General features: G+C 42.8%; 1 protein-coding gene across 3 annotated transcripts; it reads right to left on the bottom strand.

Moving 5' to 3' along the window:
• Positions 1-20,386, bottom strand: LOC148029720 (uncharacterized). Of its 3 annotated transcripts, XM_087686037.1 has the most exons (6): positions 19,761-20,386; positions 19,402-19,651; positions 2,650-2,852; positions 1,334-1,385; positions 915-1,254; positions 1-770 (listed from the first exon to the last, which is right to left on the bottom strand). In XM_087686037.1, exons 1-6 carry the CDS (start codon positions 19,808-19,810, stop codon positions 100-102), a joined length of 1,566 nt encoding a protein of 521 aa, XP_087542163.1. In that variant the 5' UTR covers positions 19,811-20,386; the 3' UTR covers positions 1-99. The 3 variants fall into 3 exon arrangements, with proteins under 3 accessions (XP_087542163.1, XP_087542161.1, XP_087542162.1); XM_087686035.1 differs by having other exon boundaries at positions 1-1,254; positions 19,761-20,382; XM_087686036.1 differs by having other exon boundaries at positions 1-1,254; positions 19,402-20,382.
• Positions 20,387-25,019: the final 4,633 nt, after the last annotated feature.

Here is a 25,019-nt window from a genome sequence, read left to right on the forward strand (position 1 = left end):
TTGAATCTTTGTATTTAAAGAGACACTTTGCTATACAAACATAAATCTATTGAAGGGCATGTTTCATTCCATTATAATGGTGGAAGTGCCCGGTATTGTTTACAGTCTTCTTTCTTGCTGAAGAGATTTTAAGATTCCTGCAGCTGATTCCACTGCAGCTATTGCTGGCCGAGGTACAGCTCTGATAACTTTCGAAGTTTGCTGATATCCAGAAATGGAAGGCTCACCAGCATCCTCACTGGTAGTGCATGTAGGTGCCAAAGGAAAAAGTGCTAATGCATCATTGCCATTACCTCCCCCTTTGCCCTTTTGGCACAAGCCACTGGCATCCTCATCATCCCTGGATTCTTGACCTTCCAGATAGACCGAATCTCTGTTCATGTGTCTGCTACCATCCCAATGTCGACTTCTTTCGTCTTCCTTCACCCGAGCTCTTTGTAACACGCAATGCTTCGAACTCTCCAGTCCATGATTTCCAGAACTCAGTGATGGTGAAGCTGGAGCTCTACTGTTCATAACTTGAGCAACTTCTGGCAGGGGCACGCATTGAGGATCATTTATGGATGTGTTAGCTTCACTGGATGATGACTGCCTCAGGTCAACAGAGGGATGTCTTGAAGTAGCACCAGGCTTGTACTGTAATGTCCCTTTGACCGGTTGAGCACCACCATGCTTGGATTGTACAGCCTTTGGGTGATAAACAATGGAATCAGGTAATATTTCTTTGGGTTGTACAGTAGAACTTCGAACATCGATTGGGACATTGAATGCTGTTTGCCAGGCTATGAGTGAGTTAGGTTGAGAAGGCCAAATTTGATCATTGTTGCACATGCTCTTATACATAGGCAACATATATGGCATTAAGGTTGATGCATTTGCTGGCATTGATTTGTTTTTTAGATGGTGGGATGTACCAGTAATTGATGCATTTGCAGGCAAAGTGCATGGGTAACCCCAAGTCATTACTTTAGAACCATAAGGCCACGGTCTACAAGGACCAGGCTGTTGAACCTGCTCAAAGTAGGGCTGAACCATTTCATGACTCTGATTGCCTTTGCTTGACTTCTCTGGTAGGTTCCCTTGTGTAAATCTACCTGGATGGAGGATTTCCTTATCAGATTGTACTGACATTTGGTCAGGTAGCCTTTTAGAAGCATCAGCATGTTCTTGAAGGGAGGAATTTTTTGGCATATGGAGACACTGGATGTCTTGGTCACCCAACAAACTTGGCATTTGGGCAACCAGTTGCTGAACCTGCCAATAGGCCAATGCATGTGTTAAGTGTCAAGAACCTCAAGGAAGTGGAATAGACTTAACAGATTGAAGTTCACACCTTGATCAACCGGTGAAGCTCAAATACTTGTGATGAAATTGTTCTCTGCTGCCTGCACATCATTGTCGAGAATGCTTAGAGCATGTACCTATTTTCTCTTCACCAAAAGAGTCTTACAATTAGAGCTTTGACTTGTAATCATCTAGCCAATTCACATTCAGCAAGCTTTCAATATGCATCACACGTATCCCAAGAATAATTTCCCTCTCACAGTTGACCCAGAAATATCTGAACATATAGGAGCTTCCCAGTGAGCATATGCATGTGTGCAGCATTGCACACACTTTTTGTCTCATAGTTTCTTACTTGCATGTTACAGGTGCATCTCCAATATCAAAAAGTATAGGAGCTTCCTGGTGAGCATATGCATGAGTGCACCATTGCGCACACTTTTCGTCTCATAGTTTGTTACTTGCATGTTACAGGCGCATCTCCAATATCAAAAAGCGGCATGTGAGTTGCATGCAGCTCTCCAACAGGCAAACTTGCAGGTGAGGCAAGTCAAAATCCACCAGTGGAAGCCCTCTTCATTCTTGGAAGAAATCTTTGATTGATCCAATCTCCAGGCTGCAATGAGATAATTGTAGTTGTTGGGCTCCAGTTGTAATTCACCACCACAGGACGATTAGGCTCCACCTTTGTGAAATAACAAAAAAAATTATTTCAAAAATGAAGTGGCTCTCATAAGTGGATTGATTTGCCTTGCTTGTGAAAACTTTTTGATGTTAGAGATGCCCTGTAACCTGCAACGGAACAATCATAAGCAAATCAAGTGCATTCACGTGTGTGTGTGTGCGTGTGTGTTGGGGGGGCGGGGGGGGGGGGGGGGGATTTCATGCACACGTGCACATGCGTGTGTACATGTACATTTTGTGCTCACCCATGCATATACATGCTCAAACATATATCGAGGGAGGCTCTTGTATGTGCAGAACAGTTGTGCATCAAGAAAGATGGTTGGAGTGATTCCTAGATGATTACACACATGCTTAAGGTACACACTTCTTTTTGCAATGTCATATTATACTGACAGGGAAACTCAAGCTGAGACATCTAGGACAAGGCATCGACTACTCTAAAGGAGTTGTAAAACAGGCCTAAACAATTCTAGCAGGATATCCAAGATCAAAGGAGTCTTTTAACAAACGCATGCACAAACAAACCAGACATACCTCCTTACACACACACACACACACACAGCCACACACCCCCTTCCACCTGCACGCACGCGCACACATGAGCTCGACTATAAAAGATATGCAAAAGATAACATGTCAAAAATGACAGGGACTTGTATGGTCAAGCAAGCCACTCACTGAACAATTGTATTGCGAACCTCCCAAAACTTGCGTTGGCCAATTAGGCCAATCACATCCTTTGGAAAAACTTTCCGAGGAGAGTCAGTGTTCTTGATAACTGACTTCAGACCACCTTTGGAGAACCCTGAATCAGATGATCCGTGCACTTTAGAATACTTGCAGCCGATTGTCGGTCCCACACCCACCCCAAAATTCTCTGTCTGCACATTTCTATTGATCAGAATCAAATTTATTCCTGAGCCATGAGGATAAACATCATTATAGCTAGCAAGTTTGTACTATGAAAGACACAGAAATATAAATTCTTTTAGCACCATTACAACTGATGGAAACAGATGCACAAGACATGAATGCAATGAAGGCAGAGATGAGAACAAACACCCAAGACTGATAAGACCCCATGCATGCAGAATGAATGAGTGAGTTGAATGATGTACAATGGGGAGGCCATCAATAGGCCCAACTGATGAGTATGTCTGACCTACACCTATGGGCACCAGAAATATGACCAACCAGCACATGTGGCATAAGTGGCACTGAAATGCCCAAGGGTGGGTCGTGCAAATGCAGCGGGTGCCTGATATCGAGCTAGAAACCAAAAACTCAGCACCCCCTCTCAGCAACACATCAGGAAAGAAGAATCTAAATAGCGCTAAGGGGCACATACAAAATATATGCAAAGAAATGAGCAGCCAAAAACATGATCCCCCTCTAACCAATGAAATAATAAATCACAAAGGTTCAATCCCAACTCAGTGCAAAAGATACCCAATGCTGTTGATGGGTGAAGCCCAAGTGAAGGCACCTATAACATTGTCCCATGAAGGAACAACAAAGAGTCCATGGTCGATTTGCTCACAAACAAGTAGAAAGGATCTTTTGACAATACTTTAGTTACTTAAGTTGTGATAGACAACTACTAAGAAATAATGTGACTAACATATGTCCGACATCTCAAAGGTATGCAACACAGCTTGGCTGTTGAGATCGTCTAGTAATCAAGTGATCTACGTGAAAAATGATAAAGAACAAAAGAGCATCAACTGAATGCAAAATAGATATTAGCAACAGGCTACAGATGAATCCCATGAAAGAAAAAATGCATCTGTTCTTTCATTCCAACCTCAAAGGGCTTGCTTCAAGCCACTCCACATAAACCTTCTTTTGATCTCACCGTTCAGGAAGACACTCTTCATATCCACCTAATAAATGGGCCATCTACAATGGGATGCAAGAGTGAGCACCAACCAAATAGTGGTCATGTGGGTTGTCAATGCAAATGTCTTTGTGTGTGCATACATTTCGGCTGCATGGTGGGCACTTTGGGGTCAATCCCCAAGTGGCCTCCAATTCCCCAGCCTACTCACCACTAAGCATGCATACTCCAATTGCTACAGCCAAGAATGCATGCACTAATAAGACTCATTTTAACCAATTGAGTTTCATGACTTTGTCAACTCTAATGCAACAAGTGCTTTCTAGAGGCTATGTCGAACCCTTGACTTGACCATCCTAACCATATCTATCGATGGAGGGCTCAAAGATGATGTACCAACGAGACAGTAGGGTTTGCGGGGAGAAACACAAAGTGAACTCGGCAAACATGGAGAAGAGAAGAGAGAAGAAACTCTAATGAATGGAAGGATGAAGTTCTGAATCATGGAGTGAATGTGATACAAGGGAACGAGGGTGCCATAGCACAAGGAAGATGATGATGATAGCCACGAACCACGAACCGCAATGTCCTCCTGAAGGAGTGTGAGGGTAGTGGAGAGGCTGGAGAGGAGGTGACGGACTGAATGAATCAGTCGTAAAGAATGAGTGAGAGAGTGGCCTATAAATACGCACAGTCAATCTAGGATGGCGCCCCTTTTTGGGGCTGCAAACCCTAAACGCAAAACGCAGAAACACAAACTGCGGGTGAAGGGTTTCTCAACACCCCCTCTCAGGCCCAGAAAGGGGAACAAGAGAAGAGTGAGGTGGAGATGCAATGCTACATGCTGAAGAATGCTCATGCAGTAGGTGCCACTTGGACAGTGTCCCTCGTGGGAAAATTGTTCACTTGCCCAAGTGCCCTAGTACAAAGATGATGAAAACATGCAATGCATAGGAGGAATGTCGGACTTTGTGTGGTGCCGAGAACTATAAGAATATGCCCGTACTTGATCTCAGGAGGTGGCTCCATGCTAACCAAGTGACCAAGGCAAGAAGAGAAGAGGAGGAAGGAGTCGAGCAGCCACTGTCTCTCAAAGGAGCAGACTGATGAGGAGACGGTATCAAACAATCACTGTCTCTCATGGAGCGGACTGCAGATCCGTAAGCCAGCAGTAAGAGTCTGCAACCAGTAGAAAAACGCAAGTGAGGAGAGAGAAAGACTAAAAACGCAGGCAACAAAGGAGAGAAAGACTAAAAACATAGGCAAGACAGCCTACAAGAGAGAGAAAGACCGAAAACACAGGCAGCAGGACTATGATGACATGGCAAGATGTACGGCAGCGAGTCTGCACAAAAACAGCAGTCACCTGACAGAAATCAGCTCCAAACTACGTGAAGAGGGCTCGAAATCAAACGCCAACTAATGGAGACAGCAATGGACAGCTTCGGCTGAGATGTCCTCCGCAAACGGAGTGAGGGCAGCAAGCTGAAACACCTGAAATCTGCAAAAATGAGATTTTGATGCAGTGGAAGAAGAAGAGAAGTGGATGCCGAGCCCACCACCGGTCTTTGCCTTCACTAGGGTGGAGGATCTTCGCTGGTAGGTGAGCAGATCCAGCTCTGATACCATGTCAAAAGATGACATACCAGCGAGATAGTAGGGTTTGCGGGGAGGAACACAAAGTGAACTTGGCAAACATGGAGAAGAGAAGAGAAGAGAGAAGAAACTCTGATGAATGGAAGGATGAAGTTCTGAATCATGGAATGAATGTGATACAAGGGAACAAGGGTGCCATAGCACAAGGAAGATGATGATGACAGCCACAAACCACAAACCGCAATGTCCTCCTGAAGGGGTGTGAGGATAGTGAAGAGGTTGGAGAGAAGAGGTGACGGACTAAATGAATTAGTCGTGAAGAATGAGTGAGAGAGTGGCCTATAAATAGGCACAGTCAGTCTAGGATGGCGCCCTTTTTGGGGCTGCAAACCCTAAACGCAAAATGCAAAACGCAAACTACGGGTGAAGGGTTTCTCAACACAGTGAATATTGAGTTAATGCAAGGGTTACTTCCTAAGAAGCACTTTCCCCTAGCATCTAATCATTGGAATCATCTCATTAACTACCATGCGGTGAGAGATCCAACTCAAAGCATCAACCTCAATCATGAGCTACAAGAGTTTTCCATTAAAGAAGGGGACCTGAAAGTCAAGTTGGCCGAGTATAGGCAGCTACTCACTGAGTGTGCCAAAGTCAAATGATGATAAGTTACATTAGTTTTTAAGAAGTTGCTCTCTAAATACTTCTATTTTATGCAGCAAGTCATTTCATTACTTCAACTATCAACCTTCTATTAAAGTTGGAAGTCAGTTTTTGCATTATCAAAGGCTACATGATGTCTACAATAAGGCCTCTCCCACATTCTCATATACAAAGGAGGCTATGGTATTCTCTTTTTCAAAGGGGAAATCTAGAGGTGGCAAGACTCTCAAGAGGGGAAGGCCACCCCTAATAAGGCCGATACCCCTTTCTCAAACAAAACTAATGAAATTAAACATCTGGCAACAACTTCCAAAAAAGAACACATTTTGCACACTACCAATGTCAGGTTATTTGGACCAAGAGTGTTGTACCAAGGCCCAAGGTTTCCCACCGAAATCATCTTCACAACAAGCAAACGGAATGAGGCTGAATGGGGGCAGCCTATCTATTTATAGATGTGGAAGGGTGCCCCAAAAATTAGGGTTTTTGGGAGGCCACTGAAACTCTCTTGGACCGCTCCCCTTTTTAGTGTTTTTCGTTAATTAAGTGTGTTTTGGGGCTGTTTAAGAATGCTCATGAGCTGAAAAGCGTGTTTTAGCTCAACACCATGTGGTGGCTACTTTATTAGGCTTTGCTCTGGGTGCCTTATGGGTTGTTGGATAGTCCATTTTGGGGCTAGCTCTCCCTAGTATCTATTTATACTCCACTCCATTCCTATAGTATCAAATCACATCCATTCGGAGAGAGGGAGTCTGGAGGTACTACTAGTCACCACACGTGCCATTCGCATGTGTGGTTTATACGGTACATCTCTTATATTGTGTTATTAATTCCATTGTTGTTTGCTCATTGTTTGAATTCCTATGTTCTTTGCACTGTTCTTCACTGTCCTTTGTGTTTATGCAATCTATGAAAGTAGTTTCTCTTGCTTCCATTGTTGCCCCTATTCTAATAGCAACAAGGTGCCACTCGGACAATGTTCCTTGTGGGAAAACTATTCACTTGTCCAAGCACCCTTTTACAAAGATGATGATGATCATGCAATGCAAAGGGAAGGTACAAAAGGGCCTTGATGTTGATGTCAAAGACAAGAAGATAATGCTGAAAACTTGAAGATATTGATGAAGGGTAGAAAACCCCTTTCAAGCATGGATGCCAATGCCGAAGGAGAAGCTTGATATTCGCCTTTGTGTAGTGCTGAGAACCATGAAGAAGTATGAATAAGCATCTTAGTTGGAAGAGCAAGGGAGAAGCATTTGCTGACGTAGCATCAAGAGATGCTTGAAGATCCACTTTAGGAGATAAAGCCTTCATGGTGGTAGAAGAACAAGGCTCATAAGAAGATGAAACCACAAAGGAATGGCTAGCAACCCATGTCTTCAGCCGAGTAAGAGCTAGAGCAAACCTTTATTTAGTTTTTAACTTAAATATAAAACCCAACGTGTAAGTATCAAAAGATTGGAACTTGTATACTAGTGTTTCATATCGAGATGCTTTGGTGCTAAAGCAACACAAAGTTAAGATGAAAATGAATGAGTATTTGAGTAAATAAATGTTTGCAGGCAAAAGAGAAATGGAAAACTTGAGGCTAAGTAGCTTAAATGATAGGTTAGCCTATGGACTCGACTTAGTAGCCTAATGAACTAAGAGTACTAAGTAATACTAGTTTAGTCTAAGGGACCTCGAAAGTGCTAGCCTAAGAATGTGGCCACCATCCGCATGCCCATTAGGTCTTTGTCAATGAAACTTGAGGTGAGGTGAAGTAGTTCTGAGTGGTGGTGCATGAGGAGATTGTGGAATAGTAGCTAGAAGAGCTTGTGGTGAGAAATCTAATGTAGTGGGGTTGGCACACCAATCACCCAAACCATCAGGTGACTTGAAAGGCGGAGGTGGAGAGGGAACGTCCATATGCCACATGTCTAGTGAGCGCCATTGAGGTGTCTAGGTAACAGAAGGAGTAGGAGCAAGGTTTCTCACTCCACATGCAGATTTCAGCCATCAGCCTCCTCCCATGTGGCTGTCCAGCCCTCATGACTACTGCCACTCCATCCGTGTTAGCTCCTGCTGCTGGCGCCTTCATCCATGCTGACGTCAGCTTCTGGCGACATCATCATCTACTGCGATCTCATCATCCAGTCATCGCCAGCCACATCAGACACTATTTCAGCCTGCGTTTGCTCCTGTGCAGCCTAGGCGTCAGCTGTTCATCATCTTGTGGCAATTTCAAATGTGTTTGCTATCTGGGACAGCTGCCAGCAATCACACACACTCCTACTGTTTGCGGTTTGCTGATCGGCATCTGCTATTACTTGCGTTTACAGCATCTACCTCCTCAAACACTCCGACTAGTGGTCACAAACTTGGGATCCGTCTCCGGTGGACGTCACTCTCCGACATTGCTCTGCCCTTAAGCACATTGTACACTCTTACATTCATTTACAGCATTCATTCACTTCAAAGTTGTGTTCGATCTCCCTTCTTCTGTTTGTGTTTCAGTTTCTGTGTTTGAGTTTTGAGTTTTGCGTTTAGGGTTTGAGTTTTGCTCTCTATGTCTACGTCTGTCTCTTTGTGTTTCTGTCATGGTCATACACTCTGTGTCCTCAGTGCAAACCCTAGGAGTTTTCTTCACATGGTATCAGAGCCGGTGCTCTTGTAAAGAGTATCCTATGGATATTGTGGAGAGCTAGTCTTTGTGCGAGGCACACAATACGACTCATAACCGAATCACAATATCCCAGACACCTTCTTCTCCAATTCCTATGATGTCCTATCAAGCTTCTCCATCATTGGAGGCCCTGAGACGGCATTATGGACTTGATGAGGAGGACGACACTCCACTTTCACCTTCTTCTTCTACTCCCATTTCAGATTTCACTAACATGACAAAGAAGGACTTTGAGGAGTACTATCGCAACAAGTACGGTGCTGTTTACACCCCTCCTACTAGTTTTGGTACCACATTCGAACCGGTTGGTGAGGCTGGCCACCTCTCTAATCATGGAGGATATACGGCCTTCGGAACGTCTGGCGATCCATCTTCATCATCTCAATCACGTCCAATGTCAGGTTTGTACAATTCTTTTGTGTTGCATGAATCAAAACCCTCGCCTATTTCTTCTTTTGAGGTACAAGATCCGGATGGCTTTGCGTATGTGAACTTCAATAAAGGGGGCTCACAAAGCAGACAGAATTCAAGTACATCTACAGCTTCTGTTTCGTTTGAGCATGTCACACAAACTTCTCACTTCCCTCCCATCCCACCCTCTTCTATATCACACCTTGATTAACTCTCATCATCTTTCCAAAACCTTGGATTACACTCCACATCTACATCACACACCCTAGGGGTTGGATCTTCCGTCTCCGCTCCTAGCATCTTTTCCTTCCCCACCCCATTCTCAACCTCTTTGCACCATGGTACTTCGTTAGGGGGAATGCCACCCTTTAACACAGTGCCTCTCACCTTTCAGCAAATGAGCATACCCATAACTCCTGGGTCAACTGTGATGGGCATCCACCTCACTATCCTCAGCTTCACATCTCACATGACCACTCAAACGCAAGGGTTTCCATCCTCAGCTTATGGTGCGTCTTCACACTCTCCTTGGGTTACACCTGCGCAAGGATTCCCATCTTCTACTCCCTGTGTTCCCATTCCACCTCCTTGGGTTCCTCATGGCTACCATGCCCATGCCTAGTCAGCCCATCCCTACCTATGGATCCACTTTGCACACTACCCGCATGCCTGGTGGGCACTCTGGGGCCCCTTCCCAAGTGTACTCCACTCCCCCATCCTACCCACACTACACTTTTTCACACTATCCATCTCTGAGCACTATCACTCCTGTTGCAACGGCCAAGAATGGCTTCACAGATAAGACATGTTTTAACGGGTCAAATTTCACCACTTGGTCTAATTTCATGCAACAAGTGCTTGAGTCTCAAGGTCTTTGGCACCTCATCATCGGTCTAGAGCCTATGCCGGACCCTCGACTAGCTCACCTTGACTACATCCGTCAATGGAGAGCCCACAATGCCACAGCCAATGTTAAGCTAATGCAGGGATTGCTTCCTGAGTTTCACTCTTAGTTGCAACACTTCCCGCTCGTGTCAAAGCGTTGGAGTCACCTTCTCGACCGCTATGCGGCTAGTGATCATACTCGGTGCATCAATCTCGACTTTGAGCTTCAAGAGTTCTCTATTAAGGAACGGGATGATCTGAAAGTCAAGCTGACTGACTATCAGCGATTACTTACCAAGTTCGCCACTACTGGCTCTCCAAAGTTAGATGACGATCAAGTTACATTCTTTTTGAATAAGTTGCCTGAAAAGTACTTCAATTTCATTCAACACATCATCTCCCAATCTAGATTGCCAACCTTCTACAAGTTCGAGTGTCAATTCTTGCCTTACGCGAGACTACATGATCAAGTCCGCAAGAAATCCTCATCACAACCTTATTCAAAGCAAAGGGGGTTGGTTGCCTCTTCTTCAGGAGGGAAAACCACAAGTGGCAAGAACTCGCAAGATGCGAAGGAAAGCCAATCAAAGGGTGACTCCTCTTTCTCAAATGGAACCAAAGAATCTAGACCTATCTGGCAACAACTCCCTGAGAAAAACCGGTTTTGCACACACTGCCAGAGAGCAGGCCATGTGGAAGAGGAGTGTCGCTCCAAGCCCCAAGGTCTTCCACCTAAAAAGCCTCAGCAAACCACTGCGACTGCACAATCCAGTGGGGCTACGCCTTCCACTCTTGCTTCTTCTGCTCCTTCAACACCCGTTGTTGCTAGACATGTGGCTCGAGTACAACCTTAGGAGCCCATCTCTTTCACTACCCCTAAGGGACTAGCTGATTAGTCTACAAGTTCCGATCCCATTGCACTTCATGCATCTATCTCACCTTCCTCCCCACCTCATCAAGCGTTCCCTTGGCAAAGCCCTGCTACTAGACATACGCGACGGTGGCCACCTTCTTAGACTAGCATGTCTCTAGGTCCTTTCGGATATCCTGGGTCAATCTAGCATTCATTTTTCGCACTCTTAGAGTCGAGCCCATAGGAGTCATTGTCCTTAGCTTTTCCATTCTTTTGTCTTCCGTTACATTTACTCACACACATACACATTCATTGCATTTATTTTGCGTTAGATTTTCTTTCTGTTATATTTTGCTTTGAAGCATCTCAACATTAACCTCTGTGTTTGCAAATTCTCATCTCTTTTGTAAGGTTTTGTCTTTCATGTAGGGCTAACTTGCAGATTGCTTTGATCCTACCTAGACTAGAGACGTGGGGATGCACACCATTTCTTTCATGGTTTCATCATCCTCGGAGTGCTTGCTCTTCTTCCAGTGTGGCGGTTTCTCCTCCCGAGGCGGATCATGCAACATCTCTCTCAATGCTATCATGGCAGTGACTTCTATCTTGCTCTTCTAGTGGGGTGCTTCATCCACTTCATCTTCTTTCATTCCTTATGGTTCTCGGCACCATATGAAGACCAACATCAAGCTCCTCTTCCTTCTTCCGCATCTACATCCAGGTTGAGAGGGGGTTCCTACCCTTCTTGGTATTCTACAAGCTTCAGCACTTTGTCTTCAACATCGGTTTCTTCCCCCTATTGTACCTTACCCTTTGCATTGCATGATTTCAACATCTTTGTACTAGGGCGCTTAGGCAAGTGAACAATTTTCCCATGAGGGACACTGTCGAAGTGACACCTGCTACATGAGCATTCTTCAGCATGTAGCATACTTTGCATCTCATTGTGCAGACCACCACTTGAGCAAATCCTAAGCTGTTTCCACCGGCGGTTGTTGTTACCACACCACCATCCTTCTTTATCATATGGATACCTCATCACCTGTTTTTTCCCTCGTCATCAACACCCTCAAGTGGATGGGTTAGCTTGTTTTGTTTTGTGATGTGCTGGGTGTACCCTACTTACTCCCGTCTTCTGGGTCACTATTACTCAATCTGCCGCATCCCATAAAATTTACCTCACTTATTCATTTTTTTAAAAAAGTTCCATGTGGTTCCATCTGCCTTTGTAGGGCTTGGTAGGCCACTGGGCAGCCGACATGCACCCTTTGTTCGATGCCCTGTCCTCTCTAGGATAAATACTTGGATTCCCTTGGTAAGATAACCATCGCCTCTGTAGTCTTGGTAGGCCACTGGGCAGCCGATGTGTACCCTTTGTCCGATGCCTAAGCTGCTTTAGGGTGGGATGCCTTGGGGTCAATAAACATCACAATGGCTGGCCTAACCTTTCGGCTCAGTTTTGGACCTGAGAGGGGGTGTTGAGCTAGAACACGCTTTTCAGCTGATTAGCATTCTTAAACAGCCCCAGAGCACACTTAATTAATGAAAAATCCTAAAAAGGGAAGCAGTCCAAGAGAGTTTCAGTGGCCTCCCACAAACCCTAATTTTTTGGGCACCCTTCCACATCTATAAACAGACAAGCTGCCCCCATTCAGCCTCATTCCGTCTGTGCAGGTTTCTCACTCCACGTGCAGATTTTAGCCATCAACCTCCTCCCACGTGGCTATCCAGCCCTCATGATTGCTGCCACTCCATCCATGTTTACTCCTGCTGCTAGCGCCTTCATCCATGCTGACATCAGCTGCTGGCGACATCATCATCTACTGCGATCTCATCATCCAATCATCGCCAGCCACATCAGACACTGTTTCAACCTGCATTTGCACATGTGCAGGCTAGGCGTCAGTTGTTCATCATCCTGTGGCAATTTCAAATCTGCGTTTACTGTCTGGGACAACCACTAGCCATCACACACACTCCTACTATTTGCGTTTGCTGATCAGCATTTGCTGCCACTTGCCGTTTACAGCATCTACCTCCTCAGACACTCCGACTAGTGGTCACAAGCTTGGGATCCGTCTTAGGTGGACGTCACTCTCCGACATTGCTCTGCCCTTGAGCACACTGTACACTCTTGCATTCATTTACAGCATTCATTCACTTCAGAGTTGTGTTCTCTCTCTCCCTTCCTCTGTTTGTGTTTCACTTTCTGTGTTTGAGTTTTGAGTTTTGCGTTTAGGGTTTGAGTTTTGGTCTTTATGTCTACGTCTATCTCTTTGTGTTTCTGTCGTGGTCGTACACCCTGTGTGTCCTCAGTGCAAACCCTAGTAGTTTTCTTCACACACGGAACACGTAACAGGGAGTGGTAACAAAAATGGGGAACGGGATTGAAATGGCGACATTCCACTTCAGGAACAAGAATTTAAAAATCAGTAAATATAAGATTTTTTCATATTCTATAATAAATAACTTCACAAGTATTCAAAGTCACTCTAAAACCATACTTTAAACATCATAGTGCACTACTAAAAACAAAATTACCGGTGCATGATATATTAATACCAGTCGACACAACAACCATTGACTATTTCAAATCTTGGTTTTTTTTTTTCTTGGTGGGGGGGGACGAGAGAGAGAGAGAGAGATAGGATGGCAAGGAAAGCAAACTGCAGTAGGCAGAATGGGAGGCAAAGGTGGAGATGAATGTGCTTAGACAAGAAAAAAATGAAGACGCAACATGCAACACTGCCAAGAATGCCACATTCCTAGCAATGTTCCTTGGCTCGAAAATGTTCCAAGGTTGGAACATTGTTGGGAACATACTGAGAACACCTTTCCCATTCCTGCGCATTTCCAAACAGCATTTCAGCATTCCAAGGGTCCATTTTGTCAAGTTCCATGTTGCTACACTAATAAATGGCTTAACACCCATGAAATGTACATCACTAACAATTGTATGTGCATTCTCATCATGTAGTATTCATCTAGGCATCTCTCTGTGGAAAGCACCCTTCAGCACATTGTCGTCTTTGGATCCCAATCAGTCTCCACCAACAGTACATACCTCTACACCCTTTTCCTTCATCATCAACACCCTTTCGAGTGGCTGTGAACATACTTTCTATTTTGTAATTTGTGAGCCAACCATCCCTTATTCCCTTTGGGAACAAATTCATTCACCAAAATTTTTTTAAAAAGGTTCAAAATGGTTTTACATCACCTTTGCACGTCTTAGTAGGCCACTAGGCAGCTGACAAGCACCCTTTGTATGATGCCTTGGCCTCTCTAGGGTGGCCCTTTGAACTCCCTATGGAAAATAACCATCACATTAAGCCTTCATTAGATCATTTAAACAGCCCCAAAACTCAAACTTTAATGCTAAAAAGAGTTTGTGTGTTCCATAAGCAAACTCCCACAATCTGGTCGGTTTCTCATCTATAAATAGATGGTGTGCTTGGTTTCTTGGCATCCCAGTTCATTCAGTTCCAGCCCACCCCATCACCAACTGTTGCCACCCTCTCCAGCCCTTGCCACCTTCATCTTCAGCTGTTGCCCAACCTACTTAAGGCACCTCCCTGCTGCATTTTTCTCCTGTTAGCTGATGTCAACACCCCTTGTTCACAACCTGATCAGCCTGTGTTTTTGCTGTCTGTGCTGATCAGACTCCACATGTTGGACAGCTTCCTCAACTATCCCATCTCTTGACTGGCTGTTCCCAGCTGCCGCATTGCCCATTCAGCCTTGGCAGGCTGCTGCATTTCCAGCCTGATCAGCTGGAATGCTGTCATACACTTACTTCACAGTCTACTCCAACACACTCCTACAAGCTGTGTTTTCACTGTTTGTGCACTCCTACAGCTTCGATTGGTCGTTACAGCACTCGGGGTCCGTCTCTAGTGGACATCACACTCCAACTTCTCCCTCATCCCACTCCTACAAGAGCCATCGGCCCTTGGATAGCTCTACTTTAAGCACTTTGTACAAACATTCATTCATTTACAGCATTCACTTGCTTTCTTCCGAGTTATCTTCTTCTTGATTTTGCATTTTTGTATTTTTGTCTGAATTATTTTGTGTTAGTCATGTTTGTACATTCTATGTTTTCTCAATGCAAACCCTAGCATACCTTCACATGTGCCATAAGAGAATCACTTGCTGAAAGAGTATGATCAGTGTAATTTTCAACAAGTTGCTAATCATAAGAGTGAAGCCTATGAAGGCCTTAACTTAGAGTACCGTTCATTACAATGGAAGAAGACTACTATCATCGTACAAGGCACATCAAGGGCTATTGAAGACAACTCAAAAGCTGGAGGTAGAAATGGCTGAGATAGATATAAGATTCTTCTTAATGCTTGGCACTTAGAGAACATCATGGGACATCATAGGATTGCCAAAATTTGTAACCACCTGCACATGGAAATGTCTTTGATGACATGAGGCATTTTTGGCACACATAATTGTGCCCCCTTAGGTACATAAGAAATAGATGTGCATCATTCTCTGCAGGAAGGGATGTACTTAGAAGCACCACTATCACTATCAAAGTACCCAAGTAGAAACACCATCAGAGATAGAAAGACATTCATCATAAACAAAGGGGTTATACTAACACTAAATGAAGAAAGTATAATTTGTGAGTTCAGAAAAGTTAATGGTCTCATTGGTGATAGCAAGTAGGAGAGCAAAGTAGTCTTAATTGCAATACTACCATGGCATTGATCAGGCCTTTTTCACTTGACATTGCAGAGAAGGAAATCTCACAGCAAATCCAAGTATGCTGGCCCAAAACTAGCAGCCACACATGCTGGTCATAACACTTCTTTCTCAGATACTGCCTCAATCGACCTCTTCCATTGTTGGTTCATCTTCAACCAACTCCCAAAAATTTACTTCTAACAATGCAAAGAGATGCAACTTGTGCAAAAAGCCAGGGCAGGACATCATTGACTGTTGTAAGCACATTGCCTCAGAGGAGGACCCTATGGAGGGTATAAGTGACTTGGTTCCTCATCACCACAACCACCTTAGGGTAGTCGCAAAGCCTTGATAAGACTCAGACAATCCAATAAGAGTAACAGTCACAAGCTGATTATCAAGAACCACTTCGTCAATGTTAACTAACTGCTCTTGAAGATCTTTAATGCTAATTAAATGAGAATCTAGGGTACCTCTTCCGTCCATGGGAAGATCTTTTAGTTGCTTTTGAAGATAAGCAATACATGCTTCATTGTGCACCTGATAGAGTGAAGCAAGTTGATACTAAGCTTGCATTGTTGTCTTGCACGATCAGATGTGGGAAATAACAACTCTCTTCATTGATAGAGCAGTGAGGAGAGAGAAAGTATGTCAAGAACAGAAGTTCAAATGTATATATTTTTACCTAGTGTTATCAGCAAAAAAAGAGAAGTTGAATCTAGTGATTCAATGCTGGAATCATCCCCAAAGATAATACATAACAGCAGGTGTCAATGAGAAATGCCAAATAAATATCTCCAAATGCGGTGATTTTTCTTCAATATCACCTTAAATCAGCAATAAAAGGCCCAGAGATGATATCATCAACGTGTGGAGGCCGAAAAAGAGGATTCCAAGTAAAAGCCCCAAACTTTGGCTAGCCGAGGGTGGAGAATCATGAGGACAATGTCAAGGTGGGTAGTTTAGAGGTCGATGAAGTTGGCCTACAGCCTATAGGGCAGTTATGGTGCAGAAAACGGGCAGTGCACTTCAGGGAAAAATCACTATTGGGAAGCTGCAAAGGTGAAACTAAGCTTAGGGATATTGAAAGGGGGGTTGACATCCTTGTGGCCCTCCTGGACATTTTAAGGACCTTTTGCAAAGAGGGACCATAGCCACGTCCAATGTCAAATATCTTGCACTTGATGAAGCTGACATGGGATTTGAACATCAAATAAGACTCATAGTAGAGCAGATGGGCATGCCTCCTGCTAGCAAGAGACAAACCATGGAATGGAAGTACAGTGATCAGCCAATCACAATGAATAATGGACACATTGATGTGCTAAAATATACAAAAAAAGGCTTCTATAGAAAACCCTAGGGCTAAATGTCTTACTTGTCATAACAGAGCTAGTACTAGGAGTCCTAGCTATCATAAGTGACAGTTTAGGCTGGCTGAGAAGCCCAAACCGATGGACCAAGGGCATCAATGCAGAGCCCATGAGATAGCCTACATGTTTATTCAAAATACTTAGTCAAGCATAAGAACATAATGGAGGTGAAGGCAACATTGGAGTCAATTTGCTCACACAGAAGTCACTTCTATCCTTAAGGATATGAGGACACTTCATTCATGAGGGAGGAATTGTTGCAGCTTGGGATATTCAAGTTGAGCACCCATAGCATTGGCCACTAACCATGGGTCATTTAGTAACTAGGTGAGAACATGCCTTGATGCTATAACTGAGGAGTCCTATGAAAGGACTCACTTACACAACACCTCATGTGATCACCAAACTTGGACTCTAGGTCCCCCTTGGCAATCTCATCAACACACTAGGATGGTACAGGCTGATGGTATGGGTTAAAAACGCTTGCAATGGGATGTTGGGCAGATATTTTGTTGACCCCAAGCTGAAGGGTGAACACATATTGGCTCTATGGCTAGGAGGTGAGCTTTTGTCCACATTTCTATGTTTCTTGAATATGTTTGTATCGCTTGTGCCATGTTGTACATAGGTTGGATTTATATGGCTATTTCCCACTATCTTATCCTTGTATCTAGAAAAGTGTCATCTAAGTTCCTACTAATGAATGCGTGCAGGTGTGTATGATAGAACACAATGGCACAACAAGAGTGGTCAACATCAACCTGTGATCTCCACACAAAATCAGCCAACTTTGGGCCCTCCAAATGCACCATCTTGTGAGACCATGATAGTCTCCCAAAGCTAACATTGAGCCTTCCAAATGTGCCACCTTATGATGCCTTAATAATCTCCCAAACCATTAAACAAGATGACATAACTTTTCTTCCAAGAGTGCCTCCAATCTTGCCAAGCTAGAAGACCCATCTGTAATGATGAAGATGGTCTCATGCTCCTAGTAGGCCTTCAAAGTCCAAGGTCATCACCACACATCAAGATCACTTGGCTATGTACAAGAAGAAGTTCACTAGTGATTGCAAATATCAAGGAGGCCGGACATTGCCAATCACCTAGATCCCAATCAAGGCTCTCTCCCAAATCCACAAGGCATTCATGTAATTCTTGCCAAATGATATCAAGATCAACCATCAAAAATTTTCCTCTCACATGAACCACTCTAATCCTCTTCCAAGGCACTCCTTGGTAAGATTGTCCTTGATGCTCTCTATCCAAGATCAACCTACCATTCTCTTCCACCATGAATAAAGTATTCAAGTAAATCTAGAAGGCACTTCAACCATTGAAAAGCAGTCCCCCCCCCAATAGTTGGTCTTTAAGGACTTCTTCTTAGCCATGGACATCCAAGGCCCTCATGACACTTGTCAATTTAGCTTTCCAATCAGAACTCCTTTTACAGCAATAATGGTCACTTTTGCACTAGCTGAATGATATGAGGGTAGCACCCCATTGTCTACTACTACAAGAATCCTAGACAAGCTATGGTCCCCTCTAGTCCTTATGGACTCTCATAATTGTCCAAGAGAAGGACTAGCATATATATGAACTCTGTTCCTCAAAAAAAGTAAAGATGTCCTAGAAAATCATATTTACATGTCAAGGATGACAGCATGAGTCTATTGATCAATGACCTTGTGCCTTAGGCAAAGTTAGCTGTGCTAAGAGTTTGGCCCTCTACTCAAAAAAAGGGGCAAAGAGAGCAAGGATCCCATCACCCTAGACACCAACCATGGAATGCTCACTCTCCTCTCTGCTCCAAAGCACTCTAGGAGAGAGCTCTCCAATCAAAACAGTCACCTATTAAAATCCATAGTCATAACCAATCACCTCCTCCAAGCAAGCCTGCACTCTCCGATATCAATCTTTGAAACTGTGAGCATGGTCTCCAATATTTAGGGCCAATTAACCTAAATATTAGCTGAAGAAACCTTACATACTTGAACCTTTGCATGCTTCTTACAATGAGGCTATCCACAAAAAGCACTTTTGTCATACTAGACCACTTGCAAGGGGGAAAGACCTTTGATCCCCAAGTAGGGGAGCCATGAATAGCAGCCTCATACATGACCTGCTTCCTAAAACACTTACCAATAGAATCCAATAATGTTCATATTCGAGCAGGTGCAAGTGATTCATCAAAAAATGCATGTCTATTAACATAAGTGACTCCCAAACACAAAGAAGAAAACACACGTCTATTAACAAAACCGACTCCCAAACACAAAAAAAGAAACAAATATTTTAAGTGAGCAAAACTTATGTAAACAGAGATGTCACCCACAATCAACCTAGCAGCATACAGAAGTAGCATTTGCAAAGTGAGGTGCACAGCTCAGGTCAGCCACAATCAACATAGCAGCATATAAAAGTCACATTTGCAAAGTAAGGTGCACACCTGAGCTGTGGAACAAGGAGTTTCACAAGGTAACTTTGAGCTCAAAACGGGTTTGAACCGGTGAGGTGGTATTGTCAACTGCTCAAACAGAGCCATCTTGTTGCGAGGGGGGCCCCTTACTCCTGAAGTTTTCGTTTCATTGACGTGCACCCGAGGGAAAAGAGCTCCTGCCTCAGCCCCTCGACTGCTCTCCACAGCAATGGCCTCCAATCTTCCTTCTTGACTTGACTTCATCCGGCCCACAGATATACTTTAATTGGGCAGGATGCCAGTGGATGGCATGGAGTGGACAACAGTTGAAGTTTACACAAACCTTCTCTCTCCTGTTACTGCACACAAGTGGATTTTTCAACCCTCACCTGTGCCATCGGTCAAGTTTTTCGGTACAGAAAGCGCATTTCAGTTGCATCAATCCATGTCGAATGCCATCACAAAGGAGAAATGAAAGACTAGACCGTGATACGACGAAGAGGCTCTTGAACTGGATAGGAATTTTCTGCTGTGAATAGTGCCATGTCCCCTCTAAGGAACCAGATCAGATGGATTCAGGGAAGTGGCTGTTCATCTGCCTGTTGCATAAAGCCCCTGTGTAAACTGCAACAAGAGTAGCCATGTCCAAGGAGGGGTGTCTTTGCTCTGCAATGCGGAGATCCCATTGCATTTCACCCAAGAAGCCGCTGGGGTACTCATATGTCTCACGAATTGATGTGTAAATGGGGGGCGCTGAGTGGCAGCACCAGATTGGACGAAGCTGAAGCACAAGCTGGAAGCTTCTTATTCACTTCGAGACGCTAGCAGGGAAGCTGTAGCAATGGTGAGACACAGACACAGACACACGCACAGAGAGAGAGAGGGGAGGGGGAGCGCGGGTGCGGCCGGCGGGGGGGGGGGGGGTGGCTCGCGCCGGGATTGGAGGACAGACCCGAGAGGCTTTTCATCACGTGGGCGAGAGAAAACTCAGGGCGCGAGAGAAGGAAAGTGAATCTATGGCGGACAGGAGGAGCTGACATGGAAATACAACACCGTTCTTGTCATACTGGCCAATGAGCTCACGTGGCACTACAACACTGCTCCTGACGTGGCACTACAACACCGCTCCTGTCATAGTGGCCAATGGGTATTTAGTAATTGGTTCTCCTTCGCTTGGGTGGGGGGGGCATCATCTATGCGTCTGGTCACGCAATGGTGGAGATGGCCACTAACCGGAACCTCAAAGGCCCAACCATTGAATGATCACATGAAGAGAGGTGAGGCCCTCAATAAATATTTTTAAGATCTTAGAAAAAGGTTATATACAGAAAAATATACAATTTCAAAATGCTCCGGGAGAGGAATGGATCTTAAGTGTAGACAACCTAAAAGATATCATTGGAGGGAAGGTTTGGTAGCGATCCATTTGTACTTTTAGAAGAATTTGGAACATATGAACCAAACCTTTCACTTGGTCTCTTCATGCCTTTGTATGATCACGAGGAAAGAGGATAGACACTAAAGGGAGTAGTGTGGCCATATCCTGTTCTCAACCATTCTAGTTATGCCCCCTAAGGATGGGTTGTAGTGGCCACCCAGGGAGGGTTGCACCACTAGCTACCCACCAGCCTAACCATCCATGGTGGTCGCCATATCATCCAATTGTCAACACCAACCTACAAATGTGACCAAAACATATGGCCTTTTTCACACATCTCGGCAATTGGGCCACATTTAAGAACCATAGTACTAGGAACTAATGCCAAAACTTCAAACTTAAAAGTTTGTGTATCTTTTAAGCCCATAAATCACACTTTTCAAATATATGATTAAAAGGTATGCCCTTATCTTTACTAATTTAAAACCTCCTCCTAAAACTTAAAGGTTCTTTGTCCACCCTTTGCAATTTGTTTAAAGCATGTATCCCAATTTTCATGAACACCACATTATAGTAAGGGCATGACAAATACCTATCCACTTCTAGATCCATTGAACATTTGCATGCTTCAAACAACACTGAGAATATTGCAGCTCACAAAGTTGCTTGAGTTCATCAAAATATGCACAACATAGGTTGTAGTAAGGCACAAATCTATATTGCTTTGAAGTAACCCTTTGTTAACATTGCCCTTTAGGGCATATGCTTATACAATGGTGCATTGACAAGGTGATGCAAGTCCCAAAAATTTTACCCTCTATTAACTTCAGTCGAGTGGTTCGCTTAGCCTTGAAATGTGTAGATATCTTGCTTTTTAAGAAAGAAAAGTTTATTTTAGAAATTTTTTAAAGAAATAAAAGTTTATTTTTTAAAAAATATTAAAAAGGGTGCTCTCTCTCTCTCTCTCTCTCTCTCTCTCTCTCTCTCTCTTTCTCTCTCTCTCTCCAAAAGGCATGAAGAAAAGTTATTAAGGGCATATCATAATGCAAGAGTAAATGTGGACACTATTCACATTTCAACAATTGTAAGGTTTGAGTGCTTAAGAAACACGTTATATAGGATGATTGAGATAGACATGGAACCAACAACATTATTGGAACATATCTTCAATATTGATTATAATTCTATAGAAAAGTTACACATAAGCTTGAATTACAAAAATTGTAGGTATCATGTGAGGAGGAAGGGAAACTATTATTAACTATGGTTAATCCATCTATATCTACATACAACAAATATGTTCATATATAAATATGCAAGTGACAATGTGTGCATGCATGTCAAATGAGAGAAAGGAAGAAGAGGCCATAGTTTTCCTTGTGCCTAAGCATTTGCCAAATTGCTAAACCATTGGCAGGTGCCATGTATAACTCCTCTAAAAGGTTTTCTTGATAGCACATTGGACTAAGAATCATTTTTAAAAGGAAATATCTAAGCCTTTAGACCATAAGCAAGAAAAATAACTCAATGGAAGAAGGTATTTGCCTATAGGAGCACTAAGCCTTAGAATAATGATTCAAAGGAGGTAAATCTTTAGAAGAAGCTACCTAAAATATTGGTCATGCCATTCCTTTTTAGGATTATCTCTTAAGGTGGATATCTATAAGAGTGTGTGTTCCATATTGCATGATCCACATTTCTCATTGTTAAAGGCAAGGGGTAGCACTCCTATCTTTTGATCGCTAATGATTGAGCTCGACACATAAGAGAAAACCTCAACAATTCTCAGTAGGTAGTCAAGTTGTATTTTTAGCAACAAGGATGTTTGTAATATCATCAACAAACATTTGTGGTGCACAAAAGGAGGAACCATCAAGTACAGGTAGTCCCTTAAGGACTCCTTACTACATCTTAGAGTCAATCATTCTAAGAAATGGGTCAATGATGTAGGAAGAAGTAGCATGGCCAATGAGCAACCTTGCCCTCACAAATCTCCTTGGTTGGAAACTATGAGAGGCCAACAATAAGGATTTATGATTATAGAACTTGGGCCGTTATTCTGATATATTGTATGCCTTATGGGCATCACTTTAACCTCCAAGCAAAGATTCCCAATGGACAAAGTAGAACTCAAGCTAAAGAAGTACAATGGGTTGTCAACATGCCTAAATGGCAAGATTGTCATGTTGAATACCATCATTAGCCCATCAAGTATATCTATTATTGGGATGTGTTCGTTTACCAAGGCCAAATGGCGTGCTTTAGAGAGGACAGTTAGACAATTCATCTCAAGTATGTGGACACTAAGAACTAGCATGCAATAGCATGAGATATCCTATGGGAAAGTTAGGGGTGGCGATGCCTTGCTAGCAATGAATATTTGGATGTCACCCTTTGCAATCCAAGATAATACTCCCTCTATTACCAAAGAATGAAAGTTTTCTAAGGTGTTGGCTGCAAAAGGAAATGAGTGATGGGTGAATGTGTGGGACTCCCAAAAGGTTGAGTGGATGGAGGCATAATCAATAATAACTAGACATCACATTGCAAATGGCTATACGATCTTGTGGGACCAAGCTGATCACAAGCCCACTTACACAACCACAAAGTCAAGAAGGCCCTAACACTAAAAGGGTAGAAAGATTTTAAGCCTAGGAAAGATCATATATTTTCTAGGATCAAGTTAGAAGTGGAAGCCTATATCCCAATACCCAATCGAGAACGTGGAAATATAGGATGAGAAGAGCTTCGTGCAACACTCCTTCATTGAAGTTGGTTTTGCATTTGTGAAAGGTAATTTACAAGGAAGGTGAGTTCAAAGGATCATTTGTCTAGGTTCATGTGAGTATCACCATGGTGCCCAATGTGTCTCCAAAAGAAGGAAAATTTCCTCCATGCATTGTGCCATTATATAGCAACACAAGGATAATGGAGCTATTACAACTATGACTATCTCAAAGAGTAGGAATAGAATGGCTTTAAATAAGGAAAATTGAATCAAAATAGATCTTTTGTTTAGCCAAGTTGTAAGGGAGGTTTTGTTGGTCCTTACACCTTTGAAGAAGAAAGGATATGGATATGAGATAGGGTTCAAGTTGCTTAGGAAGTGACTTTTTCTTTAGGGTAAAATGCCCAATGCATTCCAAGCGATGCTTGTAAACACTTTTGATAGAAAAATCAAATTATTTGCCTTTTAAAAAAATAATGTGTGTCACTAAATAAGAAAGGGCTAACCAAGAAAAAACTTGGCCTTACTTGATGGCTACGGTCAGAAGGAAGTGATGAATTTGAAGGTATACGAACATCATTAAGTTCTTGAAAATATGCGAGCTTAAGTATATGTGTTTTTAACACATCTTCCTTATCATAAATAGTTTTGAGCCTTAAATCCACAAAGCCCATTTGCCAACCAGCATTTTAAAAAAAACATTTAGGACAAAATATGTTTTACAAGGGTGGATAGGTGAATAACATCATGTGGTACTTTGTATCAATGTTCAACCTAAAAGTCTAACAAAAATTTGAAATTTTAAAACATGCACATTTAATAAGCATATAAAAGAAGAACTTATGCTTGGTTGTATCATATGTTTGCAACCAAATAATAATCTATTTATACATAATAGAATATTTTAAAATTCACTTTTATATAGAAATAGTACAATAATATCCTCTATTTTGGAAAGAACTAATAGAACCACCATGACTCCTTATAAAGAGATTCAACAAAGGTCCCCAAGTTTAGGCTTTTGTTTAATAGGCTTATTATAGCTAAGAAAATACCATGGTTTTCAATTTCAAGATCTTTGAGGGGGAGTTCAATACTCAAGGAAATTCATCATATCTAAGGAATTATTGTTATCACCTTAGTGAAGAGATGTACTTCATAGAATTGTATTAGTGGGTTTTACTTTCTATTGGGCTCCTAGTGGGAAAAAAAGAAATAATCATAATAAAGAGTTACTCTTTGTATTGCCTAGAATCTATTTTTCTTGTCCAATTGATTTTAGCTAACCTTGATATTAACCTATGGGGAAGAAAAGAGTTTCAATGATATTCATTGACTTTTGTAAAACTAGAAAAGGATTTTTGATGGAATTTGACCCTAAGGTCCATTGTTATACATTCAAGATATTTAAAAAGTTTGATCTTGACCATGAAAAAAGTGAAAAAGTTGCAAAGCATGAACCATTAGGAATGTTAGGAGAACACCAAGATATCCTTTCTTATTTGGACAAAACCATGATTGTGTTTGCAATCAATTCATTGG

The sequence above is a fragment of the Lygodium microphyllum genome, chromosome 10, assembly GCF_053477565.2.
Source record: "Lygodium microphyllum isolate KBCC chromosome 10, Lygodium_microphyllum_v1.1.10, whole genome shotgun sequence".
In the NCBI taxonomy this organism is placed as follows: Eukaryota; Viridiplantae; Streptophyta; class Polypodiopsida; order Schizaeales; family Lygodiaceae; genus Lygodium; species Lygodium microphyllum.

Excerpts from the sequence above, each read along its gene's own strand:
- LOC148029720 (XM_087686035.1), bottom strand. The coding sequence starts at position 19,810 with ATGCAACTGAAATGCGCTTTCTGTACCGAAAAACTTGACCGATGGCAC. Across the intron at positions 19,652-19,760 it reads AAACTTGACCGATGGCACAG|TATATCTGTGGGCCGGATGA; the intron begins GTGAGGGTTGAA and ends GCCCAATTAAAG. Across the intron at positions 1,255-1,333 it reads AGCTTCACCGGTTGATCAAG|GTTCAGCAACTGGTTGCCCA; the intron begins GTGTGAACTTCA and ends GCCTATTGGCAG.